At 44.3% G+C, this 15711-nt stretch overlaps 1 protein-coding gene, 2 non-coding genes and 1 pseudogene across 3 annotated transcripts in view; all 4 read left to right on the top strand.

Moving 5' to 3' along the window:
- Positions 1-324: 324 nt before the first annotated feature.
- Positions 325-15711, top strand: part of TEX14 (testis expressed 14, intercellular bridge forming factor) — a 104595-nt gene continuing 89208 nt past the window's right edge. The window contains exons 1-2 of the mRNA XM_043531309.1: positions 325-1823; positions 2777-2913. Of these exons, the coding sequence (XP_043387244.1) occupies positions 2778-2913 (136 nt within the window). The 5' untranslated portion in view covers positions 325-1823; position 2777. The remainder of the gene's footprint in view (positions 1824-2776; positions 2914-15711) is intronic.
- LOC114018999 lies at positions 5755-5956 on the top strand (annotated as a pseudogene).
- Positions 7301-7517, top strand: LOC114018998. The gene has a single exon (XR_003564165.2). It is a non-coding gene; the product is annotated as a small nucleolar RNA U3 (small nucleolar RNA).
- On the top strand, positions 10168-10384 carry LOC114018997. The gene has a single exon (XR_003564164.2). It is a non-coding gene; the product is annotated as a small nucleolar RNA U3 (small nucleolar RNA).

Here is a 15711-nt window from a genome sequence, read left to right as displayed (position 1 = left end):
ATTCTGCTCTGTCCTTTTTAGATAATAATCTCTAGGAGCCAGGGCTGTCTTTGCAGCACCTAGCAAATCATGGGCACCATTGTAATGCAAATAGTAACGAAAGCTTATGCTCAAATAAATTGGTTAGTCGCTAAGGTGACACAAGTCCTCCTTTTCTTTTTGCGAATACAGACTAGCAGGGCGGCTACTGTGAAACCTGTCATCTATCTTTTGTAGCTAGATGTGCAGCAGTGAAGAAAAGAGGTGAGGTGAAGAGCTACATTTTAAAGTTCCACAGCTCTGGTATAAGCAACGATCAACAAAAAGAACCCCAAACATGCTATTTTGAAAAAAGCATGATTTTAAGCCATTCTTAGAGTGGGTGGACTCATGGGATCACAATGCTTGGAAGTATTGTTATAGTCATCTACCCTACTCGAACCTACATGTTGGGCCCTGGCACAGCACCCTTGTCCACCTCAGATGTGTGTTTCAATCAGCAACAAAATTTGTAGCTGCTTCTGTGAGTGAGAGACTGGCATTTGTAATATTAGTCCAAACTCCATTGTGAGTCAGGGCACATATAGCTGAAAGAGAGACAAATTTTGCTGGTATAGCAGACTTTAGAGCTCGCTTTATAATCTCTGTGCCCTTAGGGCAAGGAAGTGTGATCAGAATACAAGACTTGACAGGTAAATTACTTCTCCATTTCTCCATTCTCCTTCATCTTCTGAGAGAGACAAGGACAGCCTAGGAATTGCAGGATTTGTCTGAGACATGAGACTACAGACAAGCAGATACTTTAATTTGGTTGTGTTTGAGTATAATGCTACAGTTGCCCCCACAGGCTGGGAAGTCCATTTGATCAGGCAGAAATGTTAGTTTAATCCTGCCATGACTATTGTGAGCAGCCAATTACACAGTGGGGACTTGAGGTGACATATCTCCAGGGAACAGGGATCACAATGGAAAATAAAAGTAGTGGTGTGAGAAACCTCTGCTCAGAATAATATCCCAGTCTCGACCCACAGCCCTAATTGAGCTCATTGTTCGTGCTGAAATCTCAACAATGTAGACGTGTAAATTACCATAGGCTTCAAAGTTAATAGCCCCACTGAGATTAATGAACGCAGCTCATATTTCTTGGTTATTTTTGTGTCTCTGCATTCTCATGCAAGCAGTGCTGCGTGGTGGGGGGTACATTTATATAATTATATTTGCCAGAAGGACGACTAGGAACTTAGGCTGTGCTTCTGCAAACTGATTCGCGTGGCTCCGCTTAATATTTTAAAAATGAAAGATCCAGTTTGAAAATCATGACGCTGCCAGAGAAATGTGGCTAAAATGTACTGCTGCGCCCCTTCCTCAGTTGGCCCCCCGTTCTGTGCACAGAGCAGTGTGTGTTATATGTCTACTGTACACCCGGCATCGTGTAAAATGCAGGAGGGGGCACTTGGCCAGGCGTTCAATGCCTGGTGTGCACCGACCGGGCAGCGTGTCGTAGGCATGGTGTGCACGTGGCAGGAGTTTGGGTGGATGGCGTAGCCCGTAGCGAGCCCTCCGGCCGCTCCCCTGCCCATGGGGCAGGTTAATCTCCGCAGAAGCCTGGTGTGGACAAACCTCAGATGAAAGCCCGTGTTGCCCCCGCTTCGCACTTCATGCCAGGGAGTTGTGGCCCAGGGGAGCCTCCATACCTCCCCCCGACACCCCGCCCTCCGGCAGCTCCTTGGGCTCGTGGAGCTTCCACCCCTCAGGAGCTATGTCCTGTGGGGGCCTCCGTCCCTCGCCAGTAACGGTCGCCTCCCTCGACGGTTGGCCAGGGCTCCGCGGCCACGAGCTGCCAGGTGGGGACCGAGGTATTGTGGGGGGCGGATTGGAGAGGGGGTCGGGATGGAGGAGTGAGGCGAAGAGGGGCCTGTAGCGGTCAACGGTTGTGCGGGGGTAAGGGGGCGGCGTGCCGGGTGTTTGCTGGCTTGAAGCCGGGTAATAGGGGTGAGGGAAGGAGTGCTTAGTGCGGGCCCACGGGGTGGTGGGGGTGTAAGGCGGGAGTGCGGGGTGCATGGGGTGGTGGGGTATAGGGCGGGGGTGCTGAGTGCGGGGCGCGCGGGGTGGTGGGGTGTAGGGCGGTGGTGAAGGTAGGGCACGCGGGATGGTGGGGTGTAAGGGAGTCTGTTGCGTGCGGCCGCGGTGAGTAGGGGATAAAAGGGGGACGAAGTGCTGAATACGCGATGCACCAGGTGCAGGGAAGGTGCTGAGTGCCCTGTGATTAGAAGCGTTTGGGGGCTCTGGCTGTGAGCAGAAGGCACCCAGTTACTGTAGCCTGTTTTACTCGCTCTGTACTGTCCTTATCCAGAGCCCTGTGATCCTGTAGGTCTGTGCACCTCTCAGGGCTAGGATCATTCCCTTAGATGGACTCTGACCATTGCTTCAGCGGGGTCCTCTTAAATCCTGTCTCACTACCATTGTTTACCCCCGCACACAGTTCAGTCTATTTCCATTATGATGCCACGGGGTCCAATAAGCAAAGTCTCTAATGAGTACATTCGAACCTTCTGTGTAGACCATATTTTCATGTGGGTTTGTTATTATCAGCTGAACTGCAGATGAGCCCATTAGAGTGAGCTTTCCGAGCTCTATCCTTCCCCCTTTCTCTATTTCGCGATGAAGAAGCAGTCGCTTAGTAGTGATTATTATAGCTATTAAGCTATTTGAATCTAAAATAAGTGGATTGTACCATTGCATTTTCTAGCTGTGACCTGGGTTCAGTATAATTTATTAGTCTGTTTCTCTGAAACAGGATGGCTCATTCTGTCCCTCTCCCCATACCTTGTCCAGTCCAGCTTGGTACTATCAAAAACGATTCATTGGAAGCTCAACTGCACGAATATGTTAAACAAGGAAACTATGTTAAAGTGAAAAAAATCCTGAAAAAAGGTAAGAGCCGAATTTAGACAAGTGTTGCAAATATCATGATCTTTTGTATTTTTGACAATGGATGATGCTTTCTCTGTGTTAGGAAATTAGGATGCCATATGAAAAGCTTACTCCATTTTTGTGATTGATGTACATATTTGGCTGTATGGCACATGGCATTAGTTATTTATTGCAGCCACAAAACAGGTATGAACTGAAAAGTGATAAGTGGAATAGAAAGTTATGTAGTTGAATATAGAACCAGTTAATTAAAATGCTGAGGCTGTAATTTTGAAGAATTGTGGAAGTCACATTTTAGGAGGAAATATAGGTATATGCCTATAAATTTACAGCATATTGGTTCAAACTGAAAAGCATTTAATGTCTAGTTTATTTCTCTGTAATTTTCGGCAGTCTGGTGATACCCTATATTCGAATGTAAATATTTTGCAGATGGTCTAATACTTGACATCTCTTTATTTTGCTATTATTAAAAAAAAACATTGCTTCTGTATTTTCTATCCAAAATCTGACGTTCCTAATACTGGATGTTTACAGTCGTACCGTATCCAAATAGTGTACGGATATTGAAATAGAAAGAGAGATGCATAGGGGAAAAACAGGGAGTTTATTCACCCCATAACCAGTTTTAGTGGCTTCAGTGAACTTGAGAAACATAACTGTATTAATACCAAGGGGAGCGACATGTGTAGGTAAGCCTCAACGGCAAAGCTAGAGAGGCTCGAAAAGCAAACAACCAAGTTGATAATATATGGTCCATTATTGCCAGTGACTTTGGAGTGCGGGGTGGTAAGCAGTTGGGCCAATGTTAAGAAAACAGTACCTAATGGGAGGAGAGACTAACAGGGATCTCTGGGGAACAGACGTCATTGCTTTAAGAGTGGATTGCTTACTGCCTACATCGCTTCTGAAGCACGTCACCACTTTGGGCTCTTGCAATGCGTGCTTCTTGTGCGTAACTGTTCCAATGCGTCCTTCCTACGTAGCCAGTTCCAGTTTGTTAGTTCCGCCTCTATGAGTACGAGCTATGGAAGAAATATCTGATTGCCTGAAGGGGCGTTCCTCTGTTAATTAGAAGAAGTGATTGGTGAAATTCGGGAAAACGTTTATTTGTAATAGAAGCTAAAGAGAGGGCATTTTAAAAAGTTTCTTCAGATGTTAAGTGCCACAATGAGACATGCACACACTATACTGTTTGTCAGTCTCGCTGTCTGTGATCATAGTGAGATTTGATGTATTAAATTACACACTGTAACCACGAAAAATAGGCGTTTAAGGCTGGGTGTGTAGCCCTGGGAGGTTGTTTTTAGACTATACTATCGGGGTCATTTCTATAGTAGATAAGTATACTTGAAAGTGATGGATGTTGCTAACCTTAAAGATGTATTAAAGTATACTTTGTGCACCCGAATATAGCTATTCTATGAATAACATACTCTCGTATCTCAATATCTGTACTATGACCTATCAGCCTTTTACCCCCAATCAGGAATATTACAGATTATGTATTCCTTACACCATCCGATCCTAAAACAAACTTCACACCCCTCGCATATTATTTCCTGATAACAAGTAACTTCTATGCTTCCACTCTGTACCATTAACTTTTTTTAAACATCTTAATATTTTTTTTTAATTTGCTTTGGCATAGTTGTTCTCTATTATTGATGATCTTTCCTTCTCTCTGGGGAAGTAGGATGGATAGAACACAGACTGGTTAGTCTGTATAAACTAAATTAAAAAAACAGTTTTTGTGAAGTTGGTGTTTAGCTTTATTTTTGATGTGTATATTTAGATAAGGGATGTAGGGATTGTAACTAATATTATTATTTCTGTAGTGGGGGAGGATGGGGGTGTTTTTCAGTGAGTTTTCTAATAGCCTGAGAGAAGAAAATGCAGTGTAAAAATACAACAGTTTTTATTTAGTAATTGCTAAGAGTTCTTGAACCTCTTATTCCACGTTTTTATGCAGTGTCTCTCTCTTTTATCCTCCCTCCCATTCTATTTCAAAGTTATAGGCGCATGGATTATTTTAATTCTGCAAATTCTCTCCCCTTTCCCCTTTTTCTTCTTTTCTCCACCCTCTCCCCGTTTGGAGTAGCCCCTATTTCCACTCCTAATGCTCTGCCAGTTGGTTGGTATGCAACTTTCTCGGAGCCTCTCGGAGCCCTTAGTGCAGGCCCTCAGGTGGAAGTGAGGGAGGAGAAAAATGGGGCCTACAAAACCCCTGGCAGGTAAGGGGACTGGGAGAGCTTGACTTGGGAAGGAGGGAGGAATGGGGAAGAAGAGTCGAATGGTGTGCACACAGTCTCTACAGTAGTGGAGAGAATGGGGGCCCTGGAATGGAGCGAAGGGATAAGTGGAAGTACACAGAACCCGTAGTGGTATGGAGATTGGAGGAACCTGGCATGGGGGAAATGGAGGGTACACAGAGCCCCTGCCATGGGGAAGTGGGAATGGGGGTGAGAACAGAGCTCTTGGTGTGGGAAGAAATGTGGGGAACTTGGTATGGGGGGAATGAGGGTACAGAGATTCTCTGGTAAGGTATGAATTTGGGGGAATTTCAGGGAGTCCCTAAAAACAGTGGGATGGGACAGGGCACATAGGGAGCTTGTTGGAGGGAATGGAGGGGTGCTAGGAGCCCCTGGGGTGGGCAGTAAACTCGACCTGCACAAATTACAAAGTGTGTTCCCCCCACTTCTGTGAAGAATATGGACATCTGTTGACAAAGAGGCTCTGTTTGCAAAAGGTACTATTCATTTTCTTTCATGACCACTTGTTTTAAAAAAATGAGTAATTAAGAGGTTAATCAGGGTAGACGGGGATTGGCAAGTAGGGAGGATGTCTTTGCAGGAGAAAGGGCCGGCGCTTAGTTAGAGAAGTGCTATCGAAAGGGACTGCTAGGAGGACGGCTTTTAAATTGTTTTCTTCCAAGCGCGATGTGAATAGGCGGGGTTGCTTTAATACAGCTGCTGTCTGTCGCTGATGCCCGTTGCTTCTTCCCGCTGGAGAAGCGGTAGGAAGAGAGCACAGATTGGGTGGTTTGTCTGTATTAACTGAATGAATGAAATAGCTTTAAAATATTACTTTTAAAATTATGCTTTGGGAAGTTTATAATAGCTGGGTTTGTTTCTAAATCTATACAATACTTAGTTTTCTGTGCGTTGTTGTGAGGGGTTTGTTTATCCCCCCGCTTTTTTTTTTTGTGGTGTGGCATTTTGAAAGCCAGTTAGAAATTAGTGGGTATTGAGTGTCCAAATCACTTGGATGGCTTTGAAAATTCTCCCCAAAGCAGCTTTAAGTCTTTGCCTTTTTCCAGGAGAGAGACTGCAGTTAAATACCTGTGATCCCTCTACAGATGAATTCTAACACAATACTCTCAGCTCTCTCTAGATTTGATTTAAGAACATTTGGATCGGTTTGCTAACAGTTATTGACATTTATATTGCTATGAATTATGTGTGCTGCTGTTTCAAGAGGAAAAATTGTGGCGATATACTTGCAAAACTAGAGACTTGCTGTCTTCTGGATATACCGTACACGACCTTGAGGAATTGTGCAGAGCGGAACAACTGAACCAAATCCCGCCGCTCTGTCTCCACTTTGCAGCACTTAAATGGCTGAGGTTGCACTAGTACGACGTAGCAGCGCCGAGTTTCTAATCTGCTGGTAGGGTGCTCCCACCCTGTCCGCCGAGGCCCCGCCCCCAATGCCCCACTCCCGCCTCTGGCCTTCCCCAGAGCGCGCTGCGCCCTACCTTAACCCCCTGGGAGCGCCTCCTGACGCTGATCTGGGCGGTGGAAGGCACTGATTGGCGAGGCCAGCCAGCGGGCAGGAGGCGCTGGGGGGAGGGAGAGGGGTTGATGGGGGGGAGGGGGCTGCTGGTGGGTGCTAATTAGCCACTTTTTTCCCCCCTGGATGCTCCAGCCTTGGAGCACCCTCAGAGTCGGCGCCTCCCACCGGTAACGTGAAACATGAAGTCTTTAGGGCAGACGAACTCGAGAGAAACAGCTGCAGAGCACGGTAGATAGAGCTCTGTCTGTGTCGGGCTCTGCCTGGCAGACAAACGTTCACTGTAACGTCACGTGGTAGCGAAGAGCCTGTGAGAAGTATCGCAGTTTCAGGAAGTAAAAGCAGGAGGGTTTGATTGGGTGCTAGGAGCTCCACATGCTAATCAGGAGGTGCGTTTCTGTAAATAGCGACATAAAAATCTTCTAATGTTCAGCGTTCTAAAGCTGTCTGAATTGTGCTTTAATGAAACGGGCACTTGGTTTCAGAGTTTTGTCCTGTAGTTTGCTAAGGGTGAAAGCTGTTGTATGAAAACATTCACCATGGGAAGAAAGCTTGTGCTTATTAGCCTGGGTGTGTAGCCGAGGAATGTTTTGTTAAGACTATACTTTCAGGGATCATTTCTATAGTTTGTAACTAGAGAAGTGTGGCTGAAAGTGTCTGACCTCGCTAACCATGAGGAGGAGTTAAAGTGTTCTCTTCTGAGCGTGAAGCGAGCAGACAGTGTTGCTTTAATGCAGCTGCTGTCTGTTATTGATGACCGTTCCTTCTTTCCTTTTGGGAAGCTGGGAGGGAGAGAACACAGACTGAGTGGTTAGCTCTTCTAAAACAAGTTTAAAATTAGATCTTTAGAACTTTTAGTTTTTATGATATGGCATTGTTTATGATGCTCGCCTAGGATATTTTTAATACTAAATCTTAAGAGTTATTTCGGAAGGTTTCTGGTAGGGTTTGAAACAGAAGTAACTTGTGTTTTAAAGGTTTCTTATTCAGTAGTTACTGAAAGAGTTCTAAAATTTCTTTATGCTGCTATATCTCTTTTTTGTTATAATCTATTTCAGAATTTAGGTAGGGGCCTGATTCTGCAAGTTCTCTTCTTTTTCCACTTTTTCTTTCTTCTCTTCCCCCCCCCCCCCTTTTTTTTTTTTTCTGAAAGCACCTATTTTCACTTCTCCTGCTCTGGCAGTTGGTTGGTGCGTGGTTTGGTCTCCGTGGAGTCGGTAGAGTGTGGAATGGGGAGAAAGAGTCCCTGCCATTGGGGAGAATGGAGGATCCTGCTGTGGGTGGATAGCAAGGACACAGAACCCCTGCAATGGAGAAAGACTGGGGAACCCTGGGTGGAGGAGACAATGAAGGGCATGGGGGGAAGGGATTTACATATGTCAACATCTCCCTCACCCCCTGGGTGTTTTCCTTCCTTATTTCTTCTCTTTGGTATTACTCCCTTTTTTTCTGTCTGAGGTAAATGAAAAATCCACACCCCTGAGTGACGTAGCTGAGCTGACCTAAAACCTGGTGTAGACTGTGCTAGTTGGAGAAGCGGGAGGGGAGAGCACAGACTGAGTGGTTAGGCTTTGTATACTGAATAAAAGGAGGTTCTTTAGTGTTCCTGAAATCTAGTTATGGGGAAGCTTAGCTATAATAGCTTTATTTAGAAGCTTGTATAACGCTTAGGTGCTGGTAGTTTGGTTTTCCTTTTGCTGGAGTGGGTGTTGAGTAAATCATTAGTTTACTTGGTTTCTTTCATAATCTGAAGGGGCTTGAGGATCTAAATCCTTCTACTCCCCCTGTCCCCCATGTGAAGGGGAACAGCCTCAATCTTTTGTCTTACTCTGCTTTGTAGTAGAAAGATACTCTATTTAAATAGTCATGATCCATTTAGGTTAATCCTTATGCTGAATGGGGGGCGGGGGGTGTATAAATCATTTGAGACTCTTGCGCCACTCCCTGTGTGGCCTGTGTTTTTCTTTGTTTTAAAATGAGACTATCTAGTTTTTATGTAAATATATTTGGGTAGTTTCACTCATATTTATATTGCAGTGACTTTCATGTGCTCTTGTCTCACGGCAGACATGGGGAAAAAAACCCTGTGGCAATGGACTTTGCAAAATTATAGACTAGTGGTTCTCAACTTGTGGCCCAATCAGCATACAGCTGTGGCTCATGTGGCATCCTCAGGGCCGTACAGGTAGTATAAATATTTTGTGGATGTGGCTCACATAACACAGAGAAAGCTGCATATGAAGCCCATAATGGTAAATAGGGTGAGACCCAGAAGATATCTTCTTTCCAAGCAGGGATTGTGCAGGGAGGAACCACAGACTTAGTGCAGCTGTGTTGTGTCTGTCTATTAGCATTGAAATGGTTCAGAATGCCTTGGTTCAAGTGGCACCAGTTCTAAGAGTAAGGGTGATTTAGGGCAGTTGTTCTGAACCAGGCGTATGCAATGGTCTTCCAGGGGGTATATCATCTCTTCTAGATACTTGCCTAGTTTTACAATAGGCTACATAGAAAGCATTAGTGAATTTGTAACAAATTAAAATTCATACAGTGACTTGTTTATACTGTTCTCTATGCTATACACTGAAATGTAAGTACAATATTTATATTTCAATTGATTTATTTTTACATGGTAAAAATGAGAACGTAAACAATTTTTCAGTAATAGCGTGCTGAGTTGTGACACTTTTGTATTATGTCTGATTTTGTAAGCAAGTAGTTTTTAAGTGAGGTGAAACTTGGGGGTATGCAAGAGAAATCAGACTCCTGAAAGGGGTACAGTTGCCAGCGGGGGAGTGAGGTGGGAGGAAGTTTTGTTTCATGGTCTCTGTGTGTATATAATGTCTTCTGCAGTTTCCACGATATGCTATGCATCCGATGAAGTGAGCTGTAGCTCACGAAAGCTCATGCTCAAATAAACTGGTTAGTCTCTAAGGTGCCACAAGTACTCCTTTTCTTTTTACGAATACAGACTAACACGGCTGTTACTCTGAAACCTGTAAAGGTTGAGAGACACTGATTTAGTGCAGTACTATCAGTAACATGGAACCATATAAAAGCTTTTAGTGCAGATGAATTTGAGAGGAAGCCAGAGAGAAACAGATGTAGAGTATGCTAGAAAGGGCGGACCTGTTGGCATTGTCTGTGCCTGACAAGCTGTCATGTGGTACAGAGGAGCCTATGAGTAGTATCGCAGTTTCAGGAAGTAAAAGCAGGAGGGTTTGATTGGGTGCTAGGAGCTCCACATGCTAATCAGGAGGTGTGTTTCTGTAAATAGCGACATAAAAATCTTCTAATGTTCAGCGTTCTAAAGCTGTCTGAATTGTGCTTTAATGAAACGGGCACTTGGTTTCAGAGTTTTGTCCTGTAGTTTGCTAAGGGTGAAAGCTGTTGTATGAAAACATTCACCATGGGAAGAAAGCTTGTGCTTATTAGCCTGGGTGTGTAGCCGAGGAGTGTTTTGTTAAGACTATACTTTCAGGGATCATTTCTATAGTTTGTAACTAGAGAAGTGTGGCTGAAAGTGTCTGACCTCGCTAACCATGAGGAGGAGTTAAAGTGTTCTCTTCTGAGCGTGAAGCGAGCAGACAGTGTTGCTTTAATGCAGCTGCTGTCTGTTATTGATGACCGTTCCTTCTTTCCTTTTGGGAAGCTGGGAGGGAGAGAACACAGACTGAGTGGTTAGCTCTTCTAAAACAAGTTTAAAATTAGATCTTTAGAATTTTTAGTTTTTGTGATATGATGTTTTGTGGGTTTTAGTTTTGTGTTTATGATGCTGGCTTAGGGTATTTTTAAATCTTAATTTTATTATAGAAGGTTTTCTTATTCAGTAGTTACTGAAAGAATTCTAAAAGTTCTTTTATGCTGCTATATCTCTTTTTTGTTGTAATCTATTTCAGAATTTAGGTAGGGGCCTGATTCTGCAAGTTCTCTTCCTTTTCTACTTTTTTCTCTGCTCTTCTCTTCTGTCCTCCCCCCCCCCCCTTTTTTTTTTCCTGCAAGTCTCTATTTTCATTTCTACTGCTCTGGCAGTTGGTTGGTACATCAAAAGCACTAGTGAAGTTGTAACAAATTAAATTTCATACAATGACTTGTTTATACTGAACATAAGAACAGCCATACTGGGTCATACCAAATATCCATCTAGCCCATTATCCTGTCGTCCGACAGTGGCCAATACCAGGTGCCACAGGGGGAATGAACAGAACAGGTAATCATCAAGTGATCCATCCACTGTCGACCATTCCCAGCTTCTGGCAAACAGAGGCGACGGACACCATCCCTGCCCACCCTGGCTAATAGCCATTGATAGACTTATCCTCCATGAATTTATCTAGTTGTTTTTTGAACCCTGGTATAGTCTTGGCCTTCACAACATCCTCTGGCAAGGAGTTCCACAGGTTGACTGTGCATTGTGTGAAAAAATACTTCCTTTTGTTTGTTTTAAACCTGCTGCCTATTAATTTATTTGGTGACCCCTTAGTTCTTGTGTTATGAGAAGGAATAAATAACACTTATTTACTTTCTCCACAGCAGTCATGATTTTCTAGACCTCTAAAATATCCCCCCTTAGTTGTCTTTTTTTCCAAGCTCAAAAGTCCCAATTTTATTAATCTCTCCTAATATGGCAGACGCTCCATACCCCTAATATTTTTTGTTACCCTTTTCTGAACCTTTTCCAATTCCAATATATCTTTTTTGAGATGGAGCGACCACATCTGCACGCAGTATTCAAGATGTGGGCGTACCATGGATTTATATAGAGGCAATATGATATTTTCTGTCTTATCTATCCCTTTCTTAATGATTCCCAAGATTCTATTCGCTTTTTTGACTGTCACTGCACATTGAGTGGATGTTTTCAGAGAACTATCCATAATGACTCCAAGATCTCTTTCTTGAGTGGTAACAGCTAATTTAGACGCCATCATTTTATACATATAGTAGGGATTATGTTTTCCAATATGCATTACTTTGCATTTATCAACATTTAATTTCATCTGCCATTTTGTTGCCCAGTCACCCAGTTTTGAGACATCCTTTTGTAGCTCTTCAGTCTGCCTGAGACTTAACTATCTTGAGTAGTTTTGTATCATCAGCAAATTTTGCCACCTCACTGTTTACCCCTTTTTCCAGATCATCTATGAATATGTTGAATAGGACTGGACCCAGTACAGACTCCTGGGGAACACCGCTATTTACCTTTCTCCATCCAGAAAACTGACCATTTATTCCTACCCTTTGTTTCCTATCTTTTAACCAGTTACCAATCCGTGCGAGGATGTTCCCTCTTATCCCATGATTGCTTGCTTTGCTTAATAGCCTTTGGTGAGGGACCTTGTCAAAGGCTTTCTGAAAATCTAAATACACTATATTCACTGGATCCTCCTTGTCCACATGCTTGTTGACCCCCTCAAAGAATTCTAGTAGATTGGTGAGGCATGATTTCCCTTATCAAAAACCGTGTTGACTATTCTCCAACAAATTACATTCATCTATGTGTCTGACGGTTTTGTTCTTTTCAACCAGTTTGCCCGGTACTGAAGTCAGGCTTACCGGCCTGTAATTGCCGGGGTCACCTCTGGAGTCCTTTTTAAAAATTGGGTGTCACCTTAACTATCCTCCAGTCATTTGGTACAGAAGCTGATTTAAATGCTAAGTTACAGACTACAGTTAGTAGTCCTGCAATTTCACATTTGAGTTCCTTCAGAACTCTTGGGTGAATACCATCTGGTCCTGGTGACTTATTACTGTTTAGTTTATCAATTTGTTCCAAAACGTCCTCTAATGACACCTCAATCTGGGACAGTTCCTCGCATTTGTCACCTAAAAAGAATGGCTCAGGTTTGGGAATCTCCCTCACATTCTCAACTGTGAAGACCGATGCAAAAAATTCATTTAAAAAAATGTAATGTGGATAAATGTAAAGTAATGCACATTGGAAAAAATAACCTCAACTATACATACAATACAATGGGGGCTAATTTAGCTACAACTAATCAGGAGAAAGATCTTGGAGTCATTGTGGATAGTTCTCTGAAGACATTCATGCAGTCTGCAGGGGCAGTCAAAAAAGCAAATGGGATATTAGGAATCATTAAAAAAGAGATAGAGAATAAGATGGAGAAGAATATCTTCTGCCCTTGTATAAATTCATGGTACGCCCACATCTTGAATACTGCGTACAGATGTGGTCTCCTCATCTCAAAAAAGATGTACTGGCATTAGAAAAGGTTCAGAAAAGGGCAACTAAAATGATTAGGGGTTTGGAACGGGTCCCATATGAGGAGAGAGTAAAGAGGCTAGGTCTTTTCAGCTTGGATAAGGGGGGATAGGATAGAGGTATATAAAATCATGAGTGGTGTGGAGAAAGTGAATAAGGAAAAGTTATGTACTTGTTCCCATAATATAAGAACTAGGGGCCACCAAATGAAATTAATGGGTAGCAGGTTTAAAACAAATAAAAGGAAGTTCTTCTTCACTCCCTCCCTCTCCTCATATGAGACGTGTTCCAAACCCTAATCATTTTAGTTGCCCTTTTCTGAACCTTTTCTAATGCCAGTATATGTTTTTTGAGATGAGGAGACCACTTATGTACGCAGTATTCAAGATGTGGGCATACCATGGATTTATATAAGGGCAATAAGATATTCTCCGTCTTATTCTCTATCCCTTTTTTAATGATTCCTAACATCCCGTTTGCTTTTTTGACTGCCCCTGCACACTGCGTGAATGTCTTCAGAGAACTATCCACAATGACTCCAAGATCTTTCTCCTGATTAGTTATAGCTAAATTAGCTCCCATCATATTTTATGTATAGTTGGGGTTATTTTTTCCATTGTGCATTACTTTACATTTATCCACTTTAAATTTCATTTGCCATTTTGTTGCCCAATCACTTAGTTTGGTGAGATCTTTTTGAAGTTCTTCACAGTCTGCTTTGGTCTTAACTATCTTGAGCAGTTTAGTATTGTCTGCAAATTTTGCTACCTCACTTTTTACCCCTTTCTCCAGATCATTTATGAATAAGTTGAATAGGATTGGTCCTAGGACTGACCCTTGGGGAACACCACTAGTTACCCCTCTTCATTCTGAAAATTTACCATTTATTCCTACCCTTTGTTCCCTGTCTTTTAACCAGTTCTCAATCCATGAAAGGATTTTGTGTAGTTACCCTTTCTGAAATTAAATGGTACAGTATGGGCCGCTGTGGTGTTTTCCCCGTTACAGGGATGTTAAATTTAATTATATTATGGTCACTATTACCAAACGGTCCAGCTATATTCACCTCTTGGACCTGATCCTGTGTTCCATTTAGGATTAAATCAAGAATTGCCTCTCCCCTTGTGCGTTCCAGGACTAGCTGCTCCAAGAAGCAGTCATTTAAGGTATCAAGAAACTTTATCTTTGCATTCTGTCCTGAGGTGATATGTATCCAGTCAATATGTGGATAGTTGAAATCCCCCATTATTATTGAGTTTTTAAATTTAGTAGTCTCTCTAAGCTACCTGAGCATTTTGCAGTTATTATCAGCATTCTGGTCAGGTGGTCAGTAATATATCCCTACGGCTATATTTTTATTATTCGTGCTGAGTTGTGACACTTTTGTACTATGTTTTATTTTGTAAGCAACTAGGTTTTTAAGTGAGGTGAAACTTGGGGGTATGCAAGAGAAATCAGACTCCTGAAAGGGGTACAGTTGTCTGTACAGGTTGAGAGACACTGATTTAGTGCAGTACTACCGGTAATATGCAGGGGTGGATTAACTTTTTGTGGGCCCAGCGCCAAACATACTTGTGGGCTCCCATGGGGAAGGTGCAGGGGGGCGAGATAGTCAGTCTCCAGAGTGAAGGGCAGGCTGGGGGCAATGATGCACAGTGTGGTGGGAGCAGCCCTGCTCTGCACAGCCCAGCAGGAGGGCACCGTTTACAAACCTGCAGCTGCCAGACACACACTGGCCTTCCCACCCCGGTGCTGCCAGCATGCCCCTTCCCTTTGATGGCGGGCCTGCACCCCCCCCCCCCCCGTCCAGTCCCCCACCCTTATGCCCAGCGCCCCCTCACCCAGAGACCTCCACCACAGATCTCTATGCCCAGCTGCCACTCATCCCAGAGACCTCCCCCACTGGCCTCCCACCACAACTGCACAGCACCCTGCACACCACACTGCTCACTCAGCGCCCCCCGCCCGTAGACCTCGCCACTGCCCACCACCTTCCACACAGTCCCACGATCACAGCTGCATAGCACCCCATATTTCTGAGGGGATTCTACACCAAAAAATTAAAAATTCTGTGCACAATATTTTAAAATTCTGCAAATTTTATTTATCAATAAATAAAGGTGGAGGCTCCAACATGGCAGTGGGGAGTACAGGCCACTGGTTGTATGGAGGTGGGAGATTACCCTGCAGCCTCCCACCACGCCACCCCAGGATAGGAACTCGGCAGTGAGGCTGCACCTGACCCTGCCACAGTGCAAGGGCCAGGCCTGCCACAGAAACACCCTGGGGCCCTGCTCCCCTGTGCCAGGCGCACCAGGTGTGGGTGAGCAGGCTCAGCCCGGCAGCAGGATCCAAGTGCAGAAGGACTTAGTGTGGGGGGATCCAGGTGGGGATAAGAGAGTTCTCTGTGGGGCAGTCTGGGTGCACGTGGCTCAGTGGGAGATCTGGATGCACAGAAGCTCATTGGGGGGTTCCAGCTGCAGGGGCAGTGAGACTCTGCAGGGGATCCAGGTGAAGGTGTTTGGGGCTCAGCAGGGGCGTTTAGGTGCAGGGGAGGTGGGGTTCATTTGGGTGGGGGTCCAGGTGCAGGTGGTTGGGGCTCTGTGGGGAGGGTGTCTGGGGGGGCTCATCAGGGTGGTACAGATGCAGGGGAGGTGGGGCTTGTCAGGGTGACAGTTCGATGGGCCTGCTTAACAGGGGAGCCCCAACTTCTGCCAAGGGGATGCCGCATGCTGGGCTCCAGCTTTCCCCATCCCCTTCTCTTCCCCACCCCATGCCCCTTCCCC

The sequence above is a fragment of the Chelonia mydas genome, chromosome 17, assembly GCF_015237465.2.
Source record: "Chelonia mydas isolate rCheMyd1 chromosome 17, rCheMyd1.pri.v2, whole genome shotgun sequence".
Lineage (NCBI taxonomy): Eukaryota > Metazoa > Chordata > Testudines > Cheloniidae > Chelonia > Chelonia mydas.
Note: the sequence above shows the minus strand (reverse complement) of the source record. Positions and strands in the feature narration are given on the sequence as shown.